Source organism: Adiantum capillus-veneris, chromosome 8 (assembly GCF_014529385.1).
Source record: "Adiantum capillus-veneris isolate H3 chromosome 8, ASM1452938v2, whole genome shotgun sequence".
NCBI classification, from domain to species: domain Eukaryota; kingdom Viridiplantae; phylum Streptophyta; class Polypodiopsida; order Polypodiales; family Pteridaceae; genus Adiantum; species Adiantum capillus-veneris.
The window spans coordinates 122,346,210-122,370,491 of NC_140938.1; the positions used below are offsets into that span (position 1 = coordinate 122,346,210).

At 42.1% G+C, this 24,282-nt stretch overlaps 1 protein-coding gene across 2 annotated transcripts in view; it reads right to left on the bottom strand.

Moving 5' to 3' along the window:
* Nucleotides 1–12,787: 12,787 nt before the first annotated feature.
* The window catches only part of LOC147452874 (Amino acid dehydrogenase family protein), an 88,612-nt gene continuing 77,117 nt past the window's right edge, over nucleotides 12,788–24,282 (bottom strand). For both annotated transcript variants that reach the window (XM_086518457.1, XM_086518458.1), the window contains exons 10-15: nucleotides 14,470–14,560; nucleotides 14,238–14,395; nucleotides 14,023–14,114; nucleotides 13,866–13,952; nucleotides 13,708–13,781; nucleotides 12,788–13,434 (exon numbers count right to left, since the gene is read on the bottom strand). In XM_086518457.1, coding sequence (XP_086374583.1) covers nucleotides 13,359–13,434; nucleotides 13,708–13,781; nucleotides 13,866–13,952; nucleotides 14,023–14,114; nucleotides 14,238–14,395; nucleotides 14,470–14,560 — 578 coding nt within the window. In that variant the 3' untranslated portion in view covers nucleotides 12,788–13,358. The remainder of the gene's footprint in view (nucleotides 13,435–13,707; nucleotides 13,782–13,865; nucleotides 13,953–14,022; nucleotides 14,115–14,237; nucleotides 14,396–14,469; nucleotides 14,561–24,282) is intronic.

A 24,282-nucleotide genomic window follows, 5' to 3' on the forward strand; every position in this document is an offset into this window, starting at 1 on the left:
GCGTAAGTAACGACTCGTTCTAAGTGGTGCTGCTGCTGCCAAGGGGTGTGTGTGTGTGTGGGGGGGGAGGGGGGTTTAAGCATTAACAGATTAAATCAAGCATAATCTGTGCATATCTTGGGGTGCAAAAAAGGCAAGAAAATGCAAAAAGGGAGGTGGCCAGGTCCCTTGTGTCACCCTCCTTTTTGCATTTTCTTGCCTTGTATGCACCCCAAGACTCTAGATATGCACAGATTATGCTTTAAATAGTTCATGCACAGTACTCACACCTTTATTGGAGCCAACATTGGGTTGCTGCATAGACTCTTCATTTTATATAAGATATGTGTATTTTTGGTGTCTTGGAGTTCATACAAGGGCAAAAAAGAAAAAAAGGGGGATGGACACAAGGGAGAGCAGATCAGACAAACAGGGGTCCATATCTGGCTAATTGGTGTTCCCTTGTGGGTACCCCTCTTTTTGTATTTTCTTGCATTGTCTACATCCCAAGACTCCAAAAATGCACATGTTATGCTTGAATTTAATTGTTCATACACAGACTCACCCCCTTCACACTTCTAGACTCAAAGTTTTTTCAATACACGGATATCAATTAACTTAAACACATTAAGAAGCTAAAAAGTTAATTAATTTTGGAGATAGTAAATACAAAACTCTCAATTCTTTGGTCATTGTCAAAAAGCTTGATTACAAAAGCAAAAGCCGGGTGGGTAATACAAAATGATAGGTTTTGAATTCGGCTAATGCTCGAAGTCCAACCTCAATCGACGTGCAAGCTACATGTCCTTTGGTTGTATCATCACTCTCTTTGCCTGTATGGCACAAAGGTTGGTATCGTCCATAACAGAGATGATGTGGGCCTCTGCAGCTTCTTAAATTGCCTCTAGTTCCATTGCTTGCACTTTGTATTGATTACCATAGCTTTGGAGAAACTCCTTCATCGTGCGAGCAAAGGGGGCTTGTCAATTTAGCAGCTCGGTTGTCTTCAAGTAGTTCCGGATTTTTGCAAATGCCCTTGCTATTTTTCAATGATGCTAAGGTTTTCTTGGGAGAACTTGCACATTTGTTGGTGGGTGGCACTTGGACTTCATAATTTTTTTTGATTTGTGGCGATTTACATTCTTTATTGTTGGTTGTGCAACCTCCTCTGGCACCTCATTGTCCTCCTCTCCCCTTGCCTCTTGATCTTCTACTATAGGGAGAGCTCCTTTGCCATGGGGTAGTGTCTTCCTCACCAGTGGCACCCGATGTGTGTGCGTTATCTCAACAGGCTTCCATGATGGCTCTGTCTCTGACTCAATATATATATGCACCACTCAAGCTCTAGATGGTCCTGCTTGCAATTGGTGGCGTGGCGGTTCTTCCCTCTCAATCTCCAATGATGGTGGTCTCTCTTCTTCTTGCCATTTACTAGTGTTGCTCCTGTGAACGCGACGAGTCTTTTGCTCGTCATCACTCTTGTGTCTATCTACCATGCCCAATGCTTGAAGAGCACCAAGAACATCAAGGTGTTCGTGGGCGTTTCCTTGTGCCTCTTAGCCATGACGGCTTCTCACATCATTGGAGAGTGTTTCTGTTGGCAGGTAGATGCTCTTTGGGGGTTTATTTGGTGCACGCCATCGGGTATGGTAAGATCTCACCTGTGCAAAAGAAATAAGTTCGACTAATGAGTGGATCTAATATTTATAAGGGCCCATTTTAAAAGATCTCATTTTAAAAGGATCTGTTCACACTATAATTTTTACAAAAAGCTATCATTTTTTGAAAGGGTACCCCCAAACTTTTTTGAAAAAACATGTAAAGAAGAGTTGGACAATGCCTTTACATGTAGTCACTAGCACTGAATCCACCTTGACCCTTACCGCACCCTACATTGGCACCATGTAGCATTCTTGCGGGGCCTTGCCACATTCTCCACTTGTTGTGCTCTTGACAACTCAATTTGTGCACTTTCCTTGCAATCTTGGATTGTCGTGCATGCACCATAGTGAGCTTATGAGCAAATGGTGTGCAAAAATCCCATGTGTGTCTTCCAAATAACTAGATTGCACCATACCACCCGTCGAGTATTTTTAAAGTACAACCCCCTTGCTCAATAATGGGACTTCTCCATGCTTTAAGTACTAAAAATCTTAAGCGAACCATATTTGTGCATTAAAAATCCTCCATGTGCAAACAAGATATGTTTTTCACATGAGGAAATGATGCACATTATTAAATGAAAACAATCTCTTATAATAAGTTCACTGTGTGACATGGCTTACCATGTGATGCGTGAGGATATTTTCACCCCAAGCCAGGGTAAAGACTTTGGTGAATTCCGCCAACACTTCTTGAAATGGTTGGCATTGCTCTTCTGTTGTGTTGGTAAGACCCATGAGCTTGACCATTTTATCAAAATTTATCCAAACTTTCTTGCGCTTGTTTGCAAGCTCGCCATTCAACTCATTGTCATCAGTAGCTTTGCATAATTTCTTCCAGAGTTTTCAAAGGTTAGCTGCCTTATGGTTGGAGCTGTTTTGGGCATCATGCTAGCTTGGGTTTCCTTGGGTTGCTTTCTTTAAAAAGTGTCTGGCTTTTTGTCCACTCATTTGACACTTGTTGGGTGATCACATGGGCCTCCCCTGTGTTTTTTGTAGCAATAATTGACACATTTCCATCGTGACAGCCAATGGAATTTAGAGGTGCCTTCACCCTTTCAATCACTTCTTGGGACTTTTTGAATGGCTTCATTGTCAATGTGGAGCTTCAAAGCCTATCAAAAATGTTCATGAATGCATGTAATGTACAAAAATGTACATTAGACATAGGAAATGGATAGATTGGATTCCAAGCCTTGTCCTTTTGTGCACAATTTGGGGCATTGAGCATATGACATCTTAAAATAGACACTTCCTATCTCTGCCTTCATCTCCGACATCAAGATTTTTCAATCCTTCGTTTTCATCCTCTTACCATGGAAGCATTGAACCACCCTCTGTAAAGTTTTTTTGTGCTTTTTGTCTGCTAGGTTTGTACCCCCGAGTGCAAAATGGACAAGGAAAGAGAGAAGAAGCACCTTGTTTGCAGCACAACAAACATTCAAGCCCCCTCCCAGGTGCCACTCCACATCAAAGCTACCAAAACCCTCAAGCTCCAACTTCTCACGTGCAAGTTGGCATTGTATTACTGTGTGATCCATGGAGTTCTCTCAAAAATCCATGAAAGTACTCCATGACGTGCAACAAGCTTGTGATGAGGATGGGATCAACACCAAAGCCTACAAGGCTATTTTTCAACTCCTAAAGGATTCCTTGAGAGAGCGTGGCATCGTGGAGAACCTATTTTCCATTCCACACAAGGTTAACCTTGTAAATAAGGCCAAATAAGACTCTCCAATAAGATATATGTTGGCGACTAGTGTGAAGTAAAAATGTATCTTTTAAGTGAAGAATAAATCACCTTGTGACTGTCACTTGTCATTTGCGTGCTCCACGCAAATGTGCAAGGGATGAAAATGTGCGCTTGTGCTCCCTTGTACCAAGGGGCGTTTCTTTCAAATATGTGATGGTGTTGACAAGCTTCATAATAACGTGGACATCCTTTTCATGCATTTGTTTTTGGAGAGTTCCAACCTCCTTCTTTGAAGAGGCAATACTTTCTTGTAATGCCCCTGGTTTGAGTTGAAGAGCTTGACATACATACATCCATTAATGCAAAGAAGCACATGCACCCATACACAACCGCTTGCAATAGCCTAACAATCTTGCTTCTCCCCTCCCTAGATATTGAAGAAATGTCAAAAGGCTATTAAAGCATGGATAGAAGTGGATTATAGGATCGTAACGGTATAGATGGTCATCCACCCAAGTATCAACATTCATCTCACCGACGGCACGATGTTCCTATGATGACCTCTACTTACCCTAACGTGCGACCTTCGGTGCAAATGCGATGGGTAACCGAATATGTATGCTTTTTGTGTGCTGAGTACATGGTGATGAAGGCACACAATTTGTGACGTCAGTGAGCACCATGGCAACTGATGTGTGAGGAAACAAAGGATGAAAAGAGAGAGGGGGAGAGGAAGATGGGAGAAGAGAAAGGGGTGAGGAAGAGAGAGGGGAGAAGGAGGACATAAGGGAGTAGGGAGGGAAAGGAGAGGGAGAGAGGAGGGAGGAGTAGGAGAGAACAAAGTTTTTTTTTTTGCGGGGGGGGAATTTTTTTTGAAAAAGTGGACTTTCAGTACTTTTAGGTTTTAAAAAAAGGTCAAAAAATGATTTTTTTTATATGTATATATGTTGGGGGGAGTTTTAAGTCAGAGAGAGAAAGTGACCTCCTAGATCTACATCCTACATGTGCCTAAAAGAAGTCTAGAAAAGCCTACTCAAAACTAGCTTCTTGAATGTCCTTGTCCCCTTAACCCTACACAACATTAGCTTTAATCCCTAAACACTAGGATTCCTTACAAGGCCCATGCAAAGTCCATATTTTTTCTAATGTTACCAAACCTCTCTATGCTCTCATTAGAAAGTTTGAATGGGATGATAAATGCAAAGAAGTGTTCCATATATTCAAACAAAGATTGATCTCAACCCTGATTCTCAAAGCTCCTGATTGGACTAAGATCTTTCATGTCCATGTTGGTGCATCGACATACACCATTGAATGCATCCTAGCACAGCTTGGGGAGAACAATATGGTTTTTTTAATATGTTACTCTAGCAAACAACTTAATAGTGCCGAAAAGAACTATAGGACTATAGAATGAGAAGGATTAGGCATGGTCTATGTAGTCAAAAATTTTAGACACTACCTTCTCCCAAATAAATTTGTATTCTCTGTGGATCATCAGACACTATTATACTTAACTAGTGAACAAACCATGCAATACAGAATACATTGTTCGATGGTTTAACATATTGCTTGAGTTTGATTTCAATGTACTAGTCAAAAAGAGAACCACACATCAGAGGGATGAACAATTGTCTCTACTCATTCATGGGGAAGCTCCAAAAGGGGTTGATGATGACCTGCCCGACTCTTAGCTATTCAATATTGAGATGGTATCAAGGTGGAGCAAACATGTTGTACCTTCTCTCACCATTGGTTCATTGCAAATTGAAAGGTAGCCATTAGTCATTGAGCAGACATGCACACTCGTGCTAATAGCTGGAAGGCTATACAAGCAAGGAGGATGGAATGTTGAGGCTATGTATAGAGCCAACAGATAGAAATGTGTACTTGAGCCAAGCTCATGTACAAACTATGGGAATTCATAGTGGAGAAACACAAACATTTTAGGGACTGATGAGACTTTGTGTGTGTTGGCCTAACATGCAACAACTTTTGGAAAATAGGGTTCTAGTAGGGAAGCGCACACAACTTGGAGAAGACAAAGGAAGCTCAAGGTACACAATAGAGAGTAGTATTACTTGGTGTGCAATGGAAAGATAAGATATCCCTAGAGTGATGGGCGTATATACAATGCACGAGAAAAAAAACCTCCTAGTGAGGAAAAAATTGCCCCCGATGGTCCTAAGTGTGTTCACACACATCACTACCACATGCATGTGGTAACAAATCCCCCCTAGGAGTGATGCAATGAACAAGAGCTGGCATAGAGAGTATAAGGAAGTTCCATGCCATGAGGACATGATTAGTTCACAAAGGGGAGTAAGCCCAAAGCTTTGCAAAAAGATTCGAACTTATCATGAGACAATGCCTTTTTGAAAAGACCTCTGAGGTTGTCCTAGGTTGGCACATAAGCCAAGCTAATCTCTCCTCTTGAGAGTCTCTCCCTATCATAGTGATAATGCACCTCAATGTACTTTGTGCGAGCATGAAAAACTAGGTTCCTCGCAACTACCAATGCGATTTTCAATGTAGATGATGTTGGAAGTGTCCTCTGCAACACCCAATCAGCCATAATACATTTGAGCCATATGCACTCAATTGTAGCTGTGAAGAATTCCCTGTACTTAGCCTCACAACTGGAAGTGTACTTAGCCTCACAACTGGAAGTGGACACAAGAGGTTTCTTCTTTCTCAACCATGATATGCATGAGTTGTTGAGAATGAAACAAAAACCACTCGTGGATACTCGTGAGTCATAACATCTAGCCCAATCCGAATCTGAAAGAGCATGTAAATTTGGCGTTAAAACGGTCCCCCCTTGGGATAAAACAACCCAAGATGTAAAAAGAAATCAAACATGAAGTTGAAGATGATGGAGTTGAAGACCAAGGATATATCAAATCAAAGAAGAAGATCTTATTATCTAAAGCTAGGAAGGTTCCATCGGCAAAGGCAATCCCCATGTTACCACTTTATGGTATTGTTGTGTCGAGGAACTTTTTTCCCTCTTTTCCCCCCTGGATTGTATACATGCCCATTATGTTTTCTCTTGCAAAGCATTCTGAAGGAGGATTTTTGAAAGAGAACTGTTTCTTCCTTCTATGTGTAGTTCTCTAATTATAGTCTTGTGTCATGTATGTATCTCATGTAGTGTGAATCTGTTTGTACTCAAACCAAATCCATTTAGGTCTTGATCATGGAAGAAGCCTTAAGTATTTCTCCCAAATCAGCTCATTATGTGGAAGATCCCTCCTTTAGTCAATCTATGTGGTTATTTGTGTTGTTAACCTACAAAGGTTAGTTTACTGCCTCTATAGAAGTGGAGCTCATTTTACTTATTAAGTTAATCCAACGTTGTGTTTAAGTGTTTTTGTCAGCTCTTTTCTACCCATAAAGGTCATTCTAATCAATCCCCCATAACCCCCACATGTATACCGCCCTAAATGTCCAATATGATATATAGGAGGAAACGGACTCTAGACTATAAGTTGCATTATTCATCCCCTACTTTAAAAAATTATCTCAAAAAATCCATATCTCCATAAATATCCAAATAGTCAACATATGACCAAAACATTTGATTGAATTCAAATTTTAATTGATTGAATGGTTTTTAAATAAATGATAATTAACACCCATGTTGTATGGACATATTATCCACTTTGTGTTCAGTGTCTTAGTTATATGTGTTATCTCATTAGATATCTATCTATGTCTCTATATGTCAGTTTAGCTATTTTATATCTTGTTATCAACCTATCAATCTATCTGTCTATGATTACCTTCATCTGTATATTAGTCCTTTTAAAAAAAATAAAATTAAGATTTTGCGAGAGACTCTCGAGGACTTACCTACTTGTCACCTATGGTTGAGAGAGAGAGAGAGAGAGAGAGAGAGAGAGAGAGAGAGAGAGAGAGAGAGAGAGAGAGAGAGAGAGAGAGAGAGAGAGAGAGAGAAGTGAATTGGCTTTGAGGTGCATTTCATAGGCCTTGGCTAGGCAAGTCAAAAACTCTTGGTCTTATACCCCTTAGACTAATAAGTGAAGATAGATCTAGTGATGGAGTTGAGAGAGAGTGGCAAATTAAAGAGTTTGAAAAGACTAATTGTCAACACTCTATTTAACAAATCTAGGACATATTAAAGTCAATGCTTGATGTTGAAATTTTTTCATTGAGGACACAAAACAAATTAAAAATAAATTTCTCAAATAAACAAGATTATAAAATAAATAATTAAGAAAAAATTAGATATTAACAAGGGAAAATTACCAAAATACCCCTCTAATTTGAGGAAATTCCCAAAATACCCTTGTATCTATTTTGGTCGGAATGTTCAAGATTTTCTAATCTTCATTCGTTTTTGACAATTGAGATCCGTTTTTGAGTGCTCAGCATTTATTTTGTCACCAGTTACCATCGCAAAAAAGGCAATTATGTCTAAAAATAATGAAGCAATTCATCTCCAAAGCCTACGTAACCAACTCAAATTGTAGTTTTAGCATCTTGTACGATAGACAATCACTCTTCTTGTGAACACCTACAAAAATTTTATTTTTCGAGAAATTTAGTCTCACAACCAGGGGTATTTTGGGAATTTTGGAAAATTTGAAGGGCATTTTGGGAATTTATGACAAAATATTGGGGGCATTTTGGGAATTTATGAAATTTGAGGGGTGTTTGGGGAATTTCCTCAAATTAGAGGGGTACTTTGGTAATTTCCCCTATTAACAAATATGATTGTACATTTGAAGTACTCTCACTAAATGATTTTTTTGAAAACGGGATCACCTTAGACTTACTACTGCTGAGTTTGTATTAAAAAAGAGTAACAGACCATTCTTTGTCTTCCACCACTGAGGCAGAGTATGTTGCAGTTTCTAGTTCCAATAAGGAAGCTATGTGGTTATCTCGGCTAGTGGGAAACCTTGGTATACACCAGACTCTAGTGCTACATTGTGACAGTCAGAGTGCATTGGAATTAGCAAAGAACCTCGTGTTTCACTCCAAGTCAAAACACATAGAGGTTAGGTATCATGTGGTACAGTCTTGCATGCATCCAAGGCTAAAGAGTTCTTTAAGCTCTACTTACTTTCCATGCAATTCTAGGGAGACATTGTTGAAATCTTTGGTGCATCTTTATCATGTAGTCCACTACTCTCTTCATGCCAGTAACCTCAATGGGAAGCAATCCCAACTGAAGGAGGAGAAGCATATCACGTCTTTGTACCTTCCCCTTGGAGACAGTTTGTAAGAAAAATCATTTAAACATTTTCAAACTCTTTCCAAGTAGCAACGCTAATACCACGCTATACTTGCATCAATTGAGACACTACCTGCCTCCTTCGCATGGGAGAGCGTGCAACACACAACGTTGAATTTGTGCTTTCACAAAGTGGAAGAAAGGCATGCGAGACACAACTCTCAACTACAATTCACTCGATGTTCGCTCAACTTTCATTTTTATTTGCGAGGAAGAATCTGCATTGATTCTCCACTCTTTTTCTTTATAAAAATTGTATCACCTACTTGCCCCATAAAGTGTAACTGTTCCTTACTATTGTCAAGAGATTTTTCTCGAGAATCAAATAATTGGTATCTTCTCACTAGGCGTTACACCAAGATTTTGTATCTATTGACCGAACTATACCCTTTGTGGTAGTTTTTTTTGTAATTGCGCTCTTTCTTTAATATAAATCTGCTCTCGCCCTTTATGGTAAAAAACAAAAAAAAACAAAGAGTCAAAAAGATGTTTCTTATCCTCTCACTGACACAATTGTGAGCGCATGGTAGGCTCTCTTCCCAACTTCAAGTTAATACATAGCACATTCACACCACTTATAGTTGGTTGGGAAGAGAGAGAGAGAGGCTGTCTTCCTTGCTTCCTCAAGCTGGCACCCTACTTGAGCTGCTTCACCCAGTCGGTAAAACCAAAGCACTTTCGTCTAAGTCATGCGCATAGTTAACGAACCTTACTTTGCAAATGGTGGGCTTGCAAACATTGAGGGGAGAGAGAGAGAGAGAGAGAGAGAGAGAGAGAGAGAGAGAGAGGTTGCGCAAAATAGTTGTTGCTCATTTGGAATAAGATAAATAAGAGTAGGTAGTTGTTTGTAAGACTTCGAATTTCGCATGTCTTTGTGTGCGACGGTGTCATAACTTGAAGTGAAAGAATAAGAATGCTATTTTGACCCAAAACATTCAAGAAAATTAATGTTGCTAGAGAAAAGAAAGCAAACTAAGACAACGTAGAAAAAAGTTTGCTCTATCTTGGGAAAAAGATTCAAATTGGGAAAATTAACGCCTTGGAGCACCCCAACTTTCCCACTTGAGGAGGAGGTAATATTTATCCCATTTAGAATTTCCTAGTTGCATGTGTTTTCCCACTTTGATCTAAATAAATAACCGGCAAGAAATACGTATTTCCAATTTTTATTCCCACAAATATCCACTTAAGGAAATTTGGCACTAAGTGGGAAAAACCATGGAAATGTGGTATCCCTTGTGGCGATTTCAAGTGAAAGAGATGCCTACTTCAGCAGAGGATGGTGTGAAGTACACTAGGCAAGCCAATGAACAATGATATCATTATGGTTGTAAATAAAACAAGGAAGAGTTTGAAGTTTTTTGGGGTCCCTTGGTCCATAGTAAAATCTAAATTGTGTTCTACCAAAAAGTCCAAATTTCTAAGTAATTCAGAAAAAAGTATTGACCGGATATCGACAACATTGGACAATTTTGATGCAGGGGCTTATGTCTCATGCTCCTATATTCATGTTGTGAGGAGCCTTAATCAAAATTCCCATTATACCCCTCATTAATCCCACAAATATTTCTCAAGACAGAAACTCTTGATAGGAATATTCATTCTCCATCGTTAGAAAATATTAGGGATACAATTTATTATCGTACTTTGGGCTTTAAGGATCATGTACTTCATTATTTGTAGATGCAAATATCAATATTTGTCAGCTTATTGGTGAAAACGTTTGTTTAAGACTCTTATAGATAGATCTCTATTATTTAAAAAAATGGATATCAAAACTTGGTACAAGGGCATTTTGGGAATATTTGTAATATGAGGGGGTATTTTGGGAATTTCCACAAAATATAGAGATATTTTGCTAATTTTTCCATTATCTACTTTTCTTGGTGTTCGGGGTGGGAAAATCTTAGGCTACCATTAACCAAAACGTTCTTATAAAATCATGTCTTTCAATGAAAAAGACTTTTGAGAAGACTTTTGAGAGCCTCTTGTGCATCAATCAAAGTATTTTGAGAGGATATTGACCCATACAAGTATTCCCATGTCCTTTCATGTGTAAATTTATAGTTTAATTTTTAAAATCCCTTCGTACAAATAAATATAATTGAATTTTTATTTATATCCTAAGATAAATAGTATATATTTCAACTATGTACATATATTATGTTAAAATTTTGTTAGTCTGTTATTCAAATATAGATTTCTATAGAAAGTAGCTTAAATCACGACCATTTTATCAATCTTATATATTGTTCAACATTTAAACATAGTACATGGTTACAAAAACATACCTTAATAATATTTTACAAAAATTATATTTATTATAATGTAAGCAGTAGTTAAATGCATGTCCCATTCAACATCTACAGTCCTATAGGCGGTCTGCAGAAACTATGTGGTTACAAGTAGGGGGTACCAACTGGAGAAAATTAAAAAAGAAAACATTATTTTAAAAGGGTGCGTGTGGCGAAGTGGAGTTGTTTTCGGAAAGTAGCTTGCATGGAATTTTTGTGGAAACTCCAATAGATGAGGCACTATTTCTACAAACGAGAGCACCAAGGCAAGGCTTGTGAGTGCATGCCTGCAGTTTGTTGAGTTCCACATCAATGATGTGCGTGGCTAAGCATGGACAGCCAAACAGGATTGCTTTGTTTAAGAACAAGGTGCTACCTGCAGGGTAGTTGTACATAGTAGGAGAGGGAGAGAGCACGCTCTGGCAACATTGCTGGAACCTTGAGTGGGGGAAGCATTGGAGGTGTCGGCTCTTGAGTGGTAGGGGAAAGATGGAGGTACAGGATACCGAGGAAGAGTCGTAGAGGATCATTGTGGTCTGTAGGGAAGGCTCACGATACGATGTAGAGAGAAGGGAAGCAAAAAGGGCAAAGGAAGGGAGGGGAATCTTTAGACTAACTAATGATTTTATTTTAGGATCTACAAGTAGCCGTGTGAGTATCAACCTAAACAAATTATTATGTGCTAAGTTGCATTATACGTTATACGAGATGTGTATAATACGCCATATACGGGTTAAAAAATTTATTAAACATTTTCAAACTATATTGAAGTAGCGAGATTAATACCACCCTATACTTGCATCAATTGAGAGACTCCCTTTGCTCCTACTACCAATTCTACTCTCTACTTGCGAGTGGCACTTCAACTGAAAAGGCTGCCTTCACTTGGGAGAGCTGGCAACACACAACACTGAATTGTGCTTCTAGAAAGTGGAGCAAGAGCTTGCGACACACGACGCTCGACTACACTTCACTCAATGCTTGCTCAATTTTCATCTGAGAGAGAAACTGGATTGATCCTCCACTCTTTCTTTCTTTTTTTTTTTGGTATCAGATTGTTGCCAAGGTGTCAAAAGAGATGTGTCTTGAGAATCCAAGAGTTGTTATCCTCTTACTACGTAAGTCAAAGAGATGTTTCTTGAGAATTCAACAATTCACATCCTCTCGCTGACACACACATTTGTGAACGCATAGTAGGCTCTCTTCCGAATATCAAGCTGATACATGGCACATTCACCACTTGTAGTTCGTTGGGAAGAGAGAGAAAGAGGTTGCCTTCCTTGCTTCCTCACGCTGGCACCCTACTTGAGCTGCCCCCTTGCTTCCCCCAGTTGGCATAGCCAAAGCACTTCGGTTTAAGTCATGCATGTAGCCGTTGCAAACAGTGAACCTTACTTTGCAAATGGCGGGCTTGCAAACATTGAGAGAGAGAGAGAGAGAGAGAGAGAGAGAGAGAGAGAGAGAGCATAATACAAGTTCCTAAGCACAGCCTCCAATGGAAAAATGACCATGATGTGGTGCATAGGCGTGTGTGTGTGTGCGAGAGAGAGAGAGAGAGAGAGAGAGAGAGAGAGAGAGAGAGAGAGAGAGAGAGAGATGCTGCTTGTTTGGAATAAGATTAATAAGGGTATGCAGCTGTTAGTAAGACATAAAAGCCTTTGATACTGAGTGCAATTTTCCAAGTGTGCGAAATGCCAACAAGTAAAACCAGTGTCTTAGGAAATGAAACCTGACATTTTCATATGTCCATTTGCATGCCTGTGTCCGACAGTGCATGCTCAATTTTGGAGTCATAACTTGAAATGAAAGAACAAGAATGCTATTTTGACCCCAAACAATCAACATCTGCAAAATCTGCACTGGCACAGCTTTCACACTACGAAGGAGCAAACTTAGAAACGCAGAAAAAATGGAGTCCATACTTAGAAAGGAGGAGGAAAACAGTTTCCCAGCTCCGTATACAAGACAATATATAGAACCTTTGTAATTTACAAAGAGCTGCTGATTTTCTGCAGAGCAAGCTTCACATACTAATTTGAACATCCTTGTGCATTATTCACAGCCACCCCAAAATGGGCAAAAGTGAAAGATGTTAGCTAAGTTGAAACAGGTTAGACTGTGTCTAGGCAGCACTGACACAAACCAACCTCTCCTCTTCTTTTAACATACAACCACTCAACTAAAGAATGCTTACACAATGATACATTTTCCATTCGTAGAAACGCATACTTGGCCTTCCAAGGTCCAACTGATGGGCCGGGCCTGTAATTGAAGAGTAGAAAAGCCCGGTCATTGAGCAAACCGCAACTCCCTTTGATACTCTGGACTTTGGGTCGAGGAAGTGATCTGCGTGTGATAGCGCTCACGTCTTATACGTGCATCATCGACAGAACGTCAGGTATGGGCTTCAGCTTCATTGCCAGCGAAACCTTATAAATAAATAGAATGGTAATCCAGTTCAATCTGAGCTAGACAACTCCCTGCTCTTGCATAGCCTCCGCAAGTTGTAAGAAGGCTGCAATGTTTGCACCATGCACCAGTGCCCTGTCCAAACCCCACCCCACATACACAAACCTAGAGTGTCATTATGGTGAAACAGAGCTCTTCACAACATGCTTTCACACTAAGAGACACTGTAGACATGCCTTCGAACACATGGATGTACATGCTGTAAGGAAATAACAATTTGTGACTTGTAATCAAAATCAAAGAGTATCAAAACAGCAACCATAACCCCAGCTCCTTGATATTATGAAACTTTATGCAAATTAAGACTTGAGCTCATAGAAGCCAACTTCCAAGGGCTGCTTTCCTTACTCTGTGTTCGTTTTTGAAATGCCATATTCATAACCAGCCTTTGCACACTTCACATAGATCTCTCGCATAAAGTCCTGCATTGCAAAACTTAAATCACAAATGATGATGATATGATAGCGTTGCTACCTTCACACAATACTTCAACAAAATGCATCTACCATCAGTCGAGAGTCGAACTCTTCTATTGTGAACTGCAGCTGGATCTCAGTGATGCTGTGGTTTGCTTCAAGGGCTGCTACGGCTACCTGCATACATGTGGACACTGAGCATCATGGCTTGATGATACCACTAAAATATGCTCCATGAAGCACTTACTCCCCCTGCACTTGCTGCTTTGCTCGGAGCAACAAAGACGTTGGACTTCCTCAGCACATCAAGTGCCTCCGATGTGCATGGCATCACAGCTCCTGAACTTATAACACCACGAATCAATAAAGATATCAAGATAATACCTCAGTCGTGCATTGCAACACCCAACCTGGCATCACACTTCGCGAATTATGAAACAATACAAAAACATAGCCACATACCTTCAACCAAGAAGCGACAACCTCCATTGACCAATGCAATGGCATCAGAGTGATTCAGCTCATTCTGAGTTGCACAGGGAAATGCCACTTCACACCTCTCAGCCCACGGTTTAGCCTCATCACAATACTTGGCACGTGGATAGCTTTTGGTGTACTCTCTAGGATAGAAAACCAGCAATCACACAAAGCTTCATAGAATTCCTTGAAGTACCTCATAATGGGTAACACTCACCTTAAACTTTTTTGCTGGGCTTTTATTTGTCTAATATATCGCAACTTTCCATCGTCAAAACCAGCCTCATCATATAGATAACCTCTCGAATCTACAGCAAAAAGAGCTCTCTCTCTCTCTCTCTCTCTCTCTCTCTCTCTCTCTCTCTCTCTCAGGTGTGTGTGTGTGTGGGTGTGTGTGCACGCGCGCTAATAAAAAGAGGAAAACGGTATAACCTTTCTATCACCTAAGTGTGGTAGATTGGTTATGCCATTTCCCTCTTGAATAACAGGTTTTGAGCTCAACTCTCCTCGTTGGATAGATCTTTAAGGTCTCTTGGGATAGTTTCCTACGACGTTAAAATTCTCTTCTTCTTCTTCTTCTATCTCTATGTGTGTGTGTGCGCACGTGCACGCGTGAAAGTGGGGCTTTCACCCTTTGCATTACATGAAAATTGGCCATCGGTCCATATACAAGATATATGGGAAAACCCCCAACAAATGTACAATGAGATCATGCTCGCACAAAAAGCTGCCCAAAATAGCCAGCGCAAATCACAGAAATTCATACAGTCTGCCGCGTCATCTATCGGCGCAATTTACGAAAATTCCACTTAGGGTTCAAGCTTTTGATTATTTAGGTTTTAGGTCCCCCAACCGGTGATCCATAAGTTGGTAGGGGATTTTATTTCCTAGCCCCTTAGCCCACTCGGCCCATCTTCTCGATTCAGTTTCTCTTGTTCTCTCGGTTTTCCATTTGGGCACATCAGGTCATCACTTTGTGACATTCCCCTCGCTTGAAAGGATTGTAATCACCCTCGATTACACCTGCAAAACAACCAAAGAACAGAAACTTTCTTCAATAGACATTGACTGTATGTACCCATGCACTAAAATTCCCCAAATCAAACACTTCTACAAAGACATCAGTCACTGATCAATCACATGCCCTGTTCTGCTACTAAAAAACGCCAGGCTGATCTGCTGCTGGAGCAAACGCTAGGGAGATTCTACTGTAGAAAACGCTAGTGGATCTGGAAACCAAAAACTCTAGCTGCTTCTGTTGGCTGAAAACGCTAAGGGATCTTCTGCCGGTCTTACTGAGAAGTTGCACTGCAAGTCGCCTGAGCTTCTTCTGCTAAAAATGGGTGCCCCCTATCTGTGTATATAGCTGCTGAGAACTGGGTCGAGCAATCATCCCTACAGCCCACGACACTGGAAGTTGGCAAATTAAATATTTAAAATGCCCAATTCTCTGTAGATGTTATGTCCCAAAATTGGCCACAATTTGGACCTTCTGCTTGGACAATGCATATGCTGGGTGGTACTCATGTGCAATCAGAGAATATGCAACTACTCTTAAGTGACTGGACATGCACAGCCTGCGCACAGGCTCACAAAGGTGCCAGAACACTTCCTAGGCTGACCGAAACCCTAGACCTGAGATAGCTTGTCCACATACACATAGGGTTAGATGTGCAGGTGACACTCCAGGATCATAATGAAAACACAAGAATTTCCTAACAATAGAACGTAAGCATCTATCAACCCATAAACCATCATGAACCCCACCTGGATTATATGGCATATAAGTCAACCGTCCCAAGCCATAAACATAATCATCTCCACCCGAATCAAATGGTATATAAAACCACATACATAGATCATAAGCACTCTAGAATCCTCCTGGATCAAAACACACTAAATCCCCTATATCATTAGGTATCATTAAATACTGCCATATTCCTTGTGTAACTTGCTCAACTCGTTGGTGATCATCTATCGTGCGTAGGAACATTGGTAGTGCATCTTACCTCCTCTAGCATAGGAATCTTGGTCATGCATTTCTAAATCCGTGAGTGCCCCGACAAAACTCTCTTCATGTGGTTCTCGAGAATCATCAAGAAAAGTTTCCCTTTTTGGTACACGCCCAAAATCTAGTAGAACCTCATCCAACAATTGCATAAGGTCAACATCAGCCGCTAAATCTCTGCATCTGGATAGATTTGTTCATGCACGAAACCAGATTTCTCGGTACCCTTTGCATTTGTAATTGAGAAACCTTCTAAATCTTCATCAAATAAGCACATAGTCTTTGGGTCCACCACTTTCGAAGAATCTTCTACCCTGCACATCTCAAGCTGCGAACTAGGCTTTCCACATATGACATGCATATTATTGGCCATACCTGCTATAGAATGATCTTCAATTTTCTCTTCCTCATCCAAATATAGTTTAACTTCTATAACACAAAGTTCAGCATGCATATTGAAAATTGCATCTACTGCCTTGTCCATATCATCCGCTCGATGAACCCAATCATATGCGACACTAAGAAATTGCAATTTATCATGCACCCCCTCTGAATCGCCATCATCAAGTTCATAATCCGTCTGCCACATAGTGAGCTCTGCATTACAAAATCCTGCTAAAGACGGAGTTTGTACCCCCTATTGCACTACATCTTCACTCTCTCACCCGGTGTTTCGCGTGGGGTTCACCAAAAATGTCGGAGAGAGCGGTTCTCCAAGGTCGACCCGGAAAGCGTCGAGCTTCTCATTGTATACAGGAGCTTAGCTGACGTTCAAACTAGGATAAATGAGTGCAGATAGACTTAATTAAGGTTTAATACACGTATTACTGGTCAATAGAGAGAGTGTAAGAGAAAAGACTGCAAATAAGAATGCTATTAACTGATAAGGCTATAAGAAACATAGAAGCGAGTCACAAGAAATGTTGTCAACTGACATGTGATAGAGCTTTAGACTTCTGATTACTCTTTTACAATTCTGTTGCATACGCCCACTTCGGTATGCCCTTTGAATTGCAACCCTCTAACCACAAAACTCCCGTAAATTGAACCACCGTCGACTCGCATAGTAACAGGGGACACCCTTTTTCGGGCTTCCCGTCCCCACTTGCCGTCCCGCCCTCTTTTTTACACTAAAAATCCATTTGAGCCCCGTACCCCGTTCCCCGTCCCTTGTGACTATGCCGTCGAGTCCTTACGTGCTCCTCGCGCTCCTTCAAACCTCCCTTGATACTCACAAACTGCTTAAAAAAACAAAAACTGAAAGAAAAGAACCAACAACAACTCAATGGGCTTCTCCCCTTTCAATAGTGCCCAAAAAAAAAAAAAAACATTAAAAATGATACAAAAATGGCCTTTATAAGGAGGCCCTGTTCATTTTTGGAAACTTCACTTTCATTGATTCATCTAGCACTTCAATTTTGGAAATTTTGGACCCATTTGCATGCTCTGTTCTCTTCTAGCTTGACTTGAGAGAAGGGTGCACTAGCGATGTCACTAGTGCCCCCTAGTATTTTTTGATATTTGATTATTATTTTATTTTTAATCCTCTTTTTCATCTCCACCTTGCACCTTGAACTGCCTCTTGGCACCCTTCGGGATTTTTACACATGAACTGACCCTCACTTGCTACTTTGGAGACTTGTGTCCGGACTATAGCTGACGGCCCTTGACCCACTTTGACTTGCCTTGATGTCCCTTTCCCTCTCTCACTGCTCATCTCCCTCTCTCATATGACTTGAGAGAAGGGTGCACTAGCGAGGTCGCTACTGGAGGGGCTTCTCCTTGTCCTTACCTCTAAAAAATATGGGCCCTTGAAGGCTGCGCAGAACAGAGCCCTCATTGGCCGCCACGTCAGCAGGGCGTATAGCTGTCGTTCATCGCTAACAACACCGGCACCGTCAACAGCTGCTACAACGTCGCCGCACCAGCAAAATCCGCCAAGGCCGCCGATTGGCGCCTCTACAAAGTGCTCAGCAGAGCCACGCCATAGACACCACAAGCCAAGGGAGCTCTCTCTCCTCGTTACACACCAACAAGGGCTCACGGCCCAGCATATATCCATCGCCCCAACTCCTCTTGCCATCGCATGTGGGCTCTTGGATGGCCACGTATCTTGATCCACCCCCCTCCCCCCCCCAATGCTCCCCAAAAGATCAATCACATCACTAAAAAGATCATTTTTTTGTACCAACTTCATTGCATTGTAACTTCTTGCACCCACATGCATAGAAAGCTTCTCAAGCACCTTCCTCATCAAGCATGACAAGCACCTCAAGCACCTTAGTTATCAAGCACGACAAGCACCTCAAGCACCTTAGTCATCAAGCATGACAAGCACCTCAAGCTTAGGTCGGGCTCCCACCTCAAGCTCAATCCTAGCTTGACTAAGGTCAAAGGGCTTTAACACTAACTATTGGAGGTCTTTAATGAAGCTAACCCTAAGGTATTTTAAGCTCCATTAGATGCACATTGCTCTTGGATAGACTATCTCCTTTTGGACCGGTTTGAGATGTAACCATCTCTCCTCTTGGTCCCCTGTTGAGATAAGTCTAGAAGCACTTATTGCACATTGCTCTTTGGTAGACCCTCTCCTTTTGGACCCCTATTGAGATGCAACTGATTTTACACATTGTGAGCCTAGTATGTGTGTCAGCAGTGGGTGCAAGTAATCACAGCTTTAATGGAAAGCTTGCCTTCTCCTTTGTTCTATGTAGCACGATGATTCCGCTCTTGTGCACCTCTCTCCCAATTTGAATACAGAATCGTGATACACAGCTCAAGGGCTATTCATATGTATGTAAAATTGTGTGGGTTCATTCGCGATTGCCGAGGCAACAACCTCTTACAGTGGATTAGCTAGCGGCTAATCCCCCACAAGCACATGTTGATTCGGTGAGATTTCACGAGAAATCTCGTCTGAATCAAAGGGCAAGTAGCCCTACAAATGCGGGAGCTCAAGGGCTTGCTTTGAATGCAACGGGCACGCAAAATGGAGCCCGAAACAGGAAATTACAGCCTGTTGTGTATTTTTGCAGGTTTAGGGTTTTGACCCTTTTTTATCCCTCATACACCAAGAGCTTCGAAGAAGCTAGGGGATCGTTGTACAAGTGTTCTATTGCATTTTCGGGGCCGAAAACAGAGAATTCAGCGTGCTGTAATTTCTCGCCAGGTTTGGTAAAGTGCTCCAATGGGAAAGTCACATATGTCATAAAAATTTTGTCTGTGAAGCTTTCTACAATAGTTATGCTGACGAATTTAGGTTAGAAAAGGCCATTTACAGCCCTATAAAAAGCCGGACAGCACGTAGGGGATTATAGGTTTTCTCCAGAATCAATTGAATAAAGAAATCCAACGTGGTGTCACTGTCTGCTTGGAAGCACTCTAGCTGCCAAGCCGTGGTTTGTTTGAAGTGTTGAATTCCAAATTCAAGGAATGGGTACCATGCATTTGGCTCTTAACAATGGTTAAGAGCTTGTGTTGAATGATGTCAGGTTTGTACCAGGTAATAAGAAAAGTTTGCTATCTCTTGGCCAGTTAGACGCACATCGTTATACTACCATCTTTGCTAGGGGTTCATGGAAGTTGCTTAAGGGCTCTATGCTTGTTGCAAAAGGGTCTAAAAGAGGTACTTTGTACTATCTTCGATGCAAAGCTTTGCCTGGCAAGTTTCTTGTTGGTGTTGAAGTTGCTTCACACACGGAATTGTGGCTTAAGAGACTTGGCCATATGAGCCAAAAGGGTATTGATGTGCTTTCCTCTCTAAAGAGGGTTCATGTAATAGGCAAAAACTTGGATTTTTATAATGATTGTCTTTATGGAAAGCAAAAGAAATCTTCTTATTACTCTGGTGTCTCTCGCAAAGCTAATCCTCTTTATCTTATTCACTCCGATGTATGCACTATGCCTGTTAAATCTTTTGGTGGTGCATTGTATTTTGTTACATTCATTGATGATTGTACTAGGAAAGGATGGGTGTATTTGTTGAAAAGTAAGAGTGAGACTTTTAATGCTTTTAAGAAGTTTCATGCTTTTGTCACTTCTCAAAAGAGTGCTAAGATAAAATGTCTCAAATCTGATAATGGAAGAGAGTATGTACTGCTGAATTTCAGCGTTTTTGTGATGAAAATGGGATTAAAAGAGAGTTGACAGCCCCTTATACTCCGTCTTTTATTGGTGTGGCTGAGAGGTATAATCGTACTTTATGCGAGAGAGTGCGTTGCATGTTGTCCACCGCTAATCTTTCCCAAGAGTTTTGGGGGGAAGCATTGAAAACTGCAGTTCAGATTTGCAATCGCTCTCCTAATAGTACGCTGAAAAATGACATTCCAGAGGAGGTTTGGTCTCGCAAACCTACCTCTTATGATCATTTGACAGTATTTGGCTGCAAAGCTTTCGTTCATGTATGCAATGACTTGAGAACAAAGCTTGATATGAAGTCCATTAAGGGAGTCTTCCTAGGTTATGGGGAAGAAGGTGAAATGGGCTATAGAGTGTGTTACCACAATTTAGAAAGGTAATACGCAGTCGAGATGTAGTGTTCAATGTGGCAAAATTGCTTAAGAATGCTACAAAATCTGATCTGACATGAAAACAGTCAGATTTGAGCCTTCCCTGCCACCCATTGATGTTGAAAAAGAGCCTCATGATGCATTACCGCAAGCTGAAATTGATAATCAGTCGGTTAACCTTGAGCCAGAAGAGGTAGGACATGATATTGATGCTCCTAATGAGGATGGACAGCCACCTGGATTGGCTGAAAATGATTTTCAGCAACATGATAGAGCTGAAAATGAGTTGCATCATGATGTAGAACCGTTGCCTGAGAATGTAGATCATTGGGTATGCAGGTCAACTCGTTTGAGAAGGCAACCGCAGAGATTTAACCCCTCTTTGGATCATGTAATGTTGACAAATGAGGGTGAACCTCTTACATATAAAGAGGCCAAATCTGTGAGTCCAACAGTAAGTGGGAGCTTGCAATGTAAGAGGAAATGAAATCCTTGTATGCAAATGATACTTGGGATCTTGTGCCATTGCCCAAGGGAGAAAGGCTCTTCCTAACAAATGGGTGTACAAGATTAGAATTGTGGATGTACAAGGCAAGATTGGTTATAAAAGGATATGCTCAAAAAGAAGGAATTGATTTTCAAGAAATCTTTTCCCCTGTTGTAAAGCTTACGACTTTACGTGTCCTTTTTGCTCTCGCTGCGATGCTTGATTTGGAATTGAATCAAATGGATGTAAAGACAACGTTTTTGCATGGTGACATTGAAGAGGACATATACACGAAACAACTTGAAGGTTTTGTAGTTCCTACACATGAGGAACTTGTATGCAAGCTGAAAAGGGCTCTGTATGGTTTGAGACAATAATCACGACAGTGTATAAGAAGTTCGACACTTTTAAGCTGTCTCAAGGTTTTAAACGCAGCCATGCAGATCATTGTTTGTATACGAAAAGGGATGAAGATGGTAGTCCCATCATACTTGTTCTCTATGTTGATGACATGCTGCTTGCCGGGAAACATAAGACTAGTCTTGATACTCTGAAACGTAAGCTAAATTCAGCATTTGCGATGAAGGATTTGGGTGATGCAGAGCATATTTTGGGCATGCGTATTAAAAGAGAGAGAAAGCTGAAATTGTTGTTTATCTCAAGAAAGGTACATTGCAAAAGTACTTGACAGATTTAATATGGCTGATGCTAAGTCTCTCGGGGTGCCTTTACCTCCATACACTAAGCTTTTTTTTTTTCCCGAGAAAAAGATCCTTCTATTAGTTAATGAAAACTGCCCATAGGGCTACCAACCACCTCTGCAAGAGAGGGCTACAACAAGCATGATGGGGAGACTCTCCCAATGAAAAAACAGCATATATACAATGAGGCTAAATCAAGAGATGGGAGGAGGGAAGAGCCACACAGGTGGACAGTAGTGCCATCTGAGCACCCCCTGGACTATGGTGTAGAAAGGCCCAGGGCGCCAGAGTCGAAGGAAATCCTCGCGGCGCTCCCGCATGCGGTCGGAGCTGCCCTGTAGTCCCTCAAGCTGTCCTCTGAGAGTATGGATCAGCTCTAGCCAAAAGTCACGAACAGTCTCTGTTGGTGGCACAGGGTGAGCCTCAGAGATGCGGAAACAGCGAGCCCGCCAGATGAACCAAAGTCCCTCCATAGCCACTCACCAAGATCCCACTGTACTCGTGCCAGCGGACAACACTCCCAAGCCCATAGCCTCCAGTGTCCTGTCTCAAGAACTGCAGGGTCAGGGTCCTCCCACAGATGCCCACTACTCGGATCCTCTGAAAACAGAACTCTGCTACCTGCGGGGCCTCTACTGCAACTCGCTGTAGTCGTCCCCCACCCTGAAGCTCGAAGAACAGGGCTGAGACAGACTCTGAGCAGGCCCTGACTAAAATGAGAACCTCCAGTCGTGTGAAGCCTCCCATCCACCGGGGTGCTACTGGCTCGAGAGGCTTGAGCCACTCAGCTGGAACTAACTCTGTGATGTCCTGACACATGCTCTGCACCCCTCTCATGCCCTATAGCTGGAAACCCTGCACCTCCTCTGACAAACCTGTAAACTCTAGCCAGTCACCTAGAGAGCGCGCTGGACATGCTGCCATAGGACCCCAAGAAACATGAGGCCGACTACCAACCAAGTGGCCTCTCTGAGTGCTAACCATGGGGTTCCAAACGAGGGGCTGCCGTAGGCGCTCCTCCGTGCACGTTGGCTGTCTCTGCTCCAGGCCATGCCGTAAGAGCTCCCAAGATCGAAGCAGACTCATAGAGAAGCGGTCCTCCAGTCTCCTGCTCAAACCAACTCGGCGCAACTCTGTAAAGATCCATCGGCGAAGGTTGCCAAGGGCCTCCTGACGGAGGCACCCTTGCACGAAGCCTCTGCAGCAAGAACTCCTTCCAGGGCTCCTCTCCTGGAAGAAGTCCTCTGACTACGAACTTCCCAAGAAGGGCTCTGCTGTGCTGTGCTGGATCAATGATCCCAAGCCCTCCCTGAGAACAAGGAAGTGTGATGACCGACCAAGCCACCTTGGCTCGGGCAATCTGAGTGTCACAACCTGACCAAAGGAAGTTCCTCATCAGCCTCTCTACCTGGCTGATACAAGAACTCGAGAAGATCCAGCAAGAAGTGATGTACCACATAGTCGCCAACAACACCTGGTTGGCAACTACTACTCTACCAGCCAGCGAAAGTCGTGTTGAGCTCCAATGTAACAGCTTTCTCCTGATGGACAGGAGAAGAGGAGCAATCCGCTGCTCGGGGGACAAGTCCAAACCAACCTGACAACCCAAGTACCGAACTGCAGTCCCTGGGGGAATCCACCTGAAACCCTCGCCTGGCATCCAATCTGGCACAGGAGCACTACCAACCGAGAAAGCCACTGTCTTTCTCCAGTTGATCAGTGCGCCCGATGCACAACAGAAGGTCTCCAGAGCCTACTCACATCTCTGCAGATTGGCCTCCTGGCCCTCTAAGTACAAGGCTGAGTCATCGGCAAACTCAGCGTCCAGTAGCTCATCTCACCGAATAGGGAGTGCTAAGCCCCGCAGACCAACCTGCTGTGACACCAAAAATCTGCTCATCGCCTCCGCATAGAACAGAAAGAGAAAGGGGGCAAGAGGACAACCCTGTCTGACCGAGCGTGTGAGCATGAAGCGCTCACCTCTACCTCCTGCCAAAAGCACCTGACTGTGAGCCTGTCTGTACAAAGTTGACACCCCTCTGATCCAAGCATCTGAGAAGCCCATCCTGTGTAGAGTACCCTCTAGAAAGTCCCAGTCAACTCTGTCGTCTGCCTTCTCAAAATCGAGAAGAAGAATCACAAGGTCCTCCCCACGGAGCCGTGCCAGGGCAGAAGCCTCCCAAAAAGTGAAGATGTTGTCAAGGATACTGCGTTCCTTGACAAAACCTGTCTGAGTCCCATGTATAAGGCTCTCCAGAAGTGGCTGAATCCTCAAACTCAGAGCCTTGGCAAGAATTTTGTAGGCTGAGTTGAGGATGGTGATGGG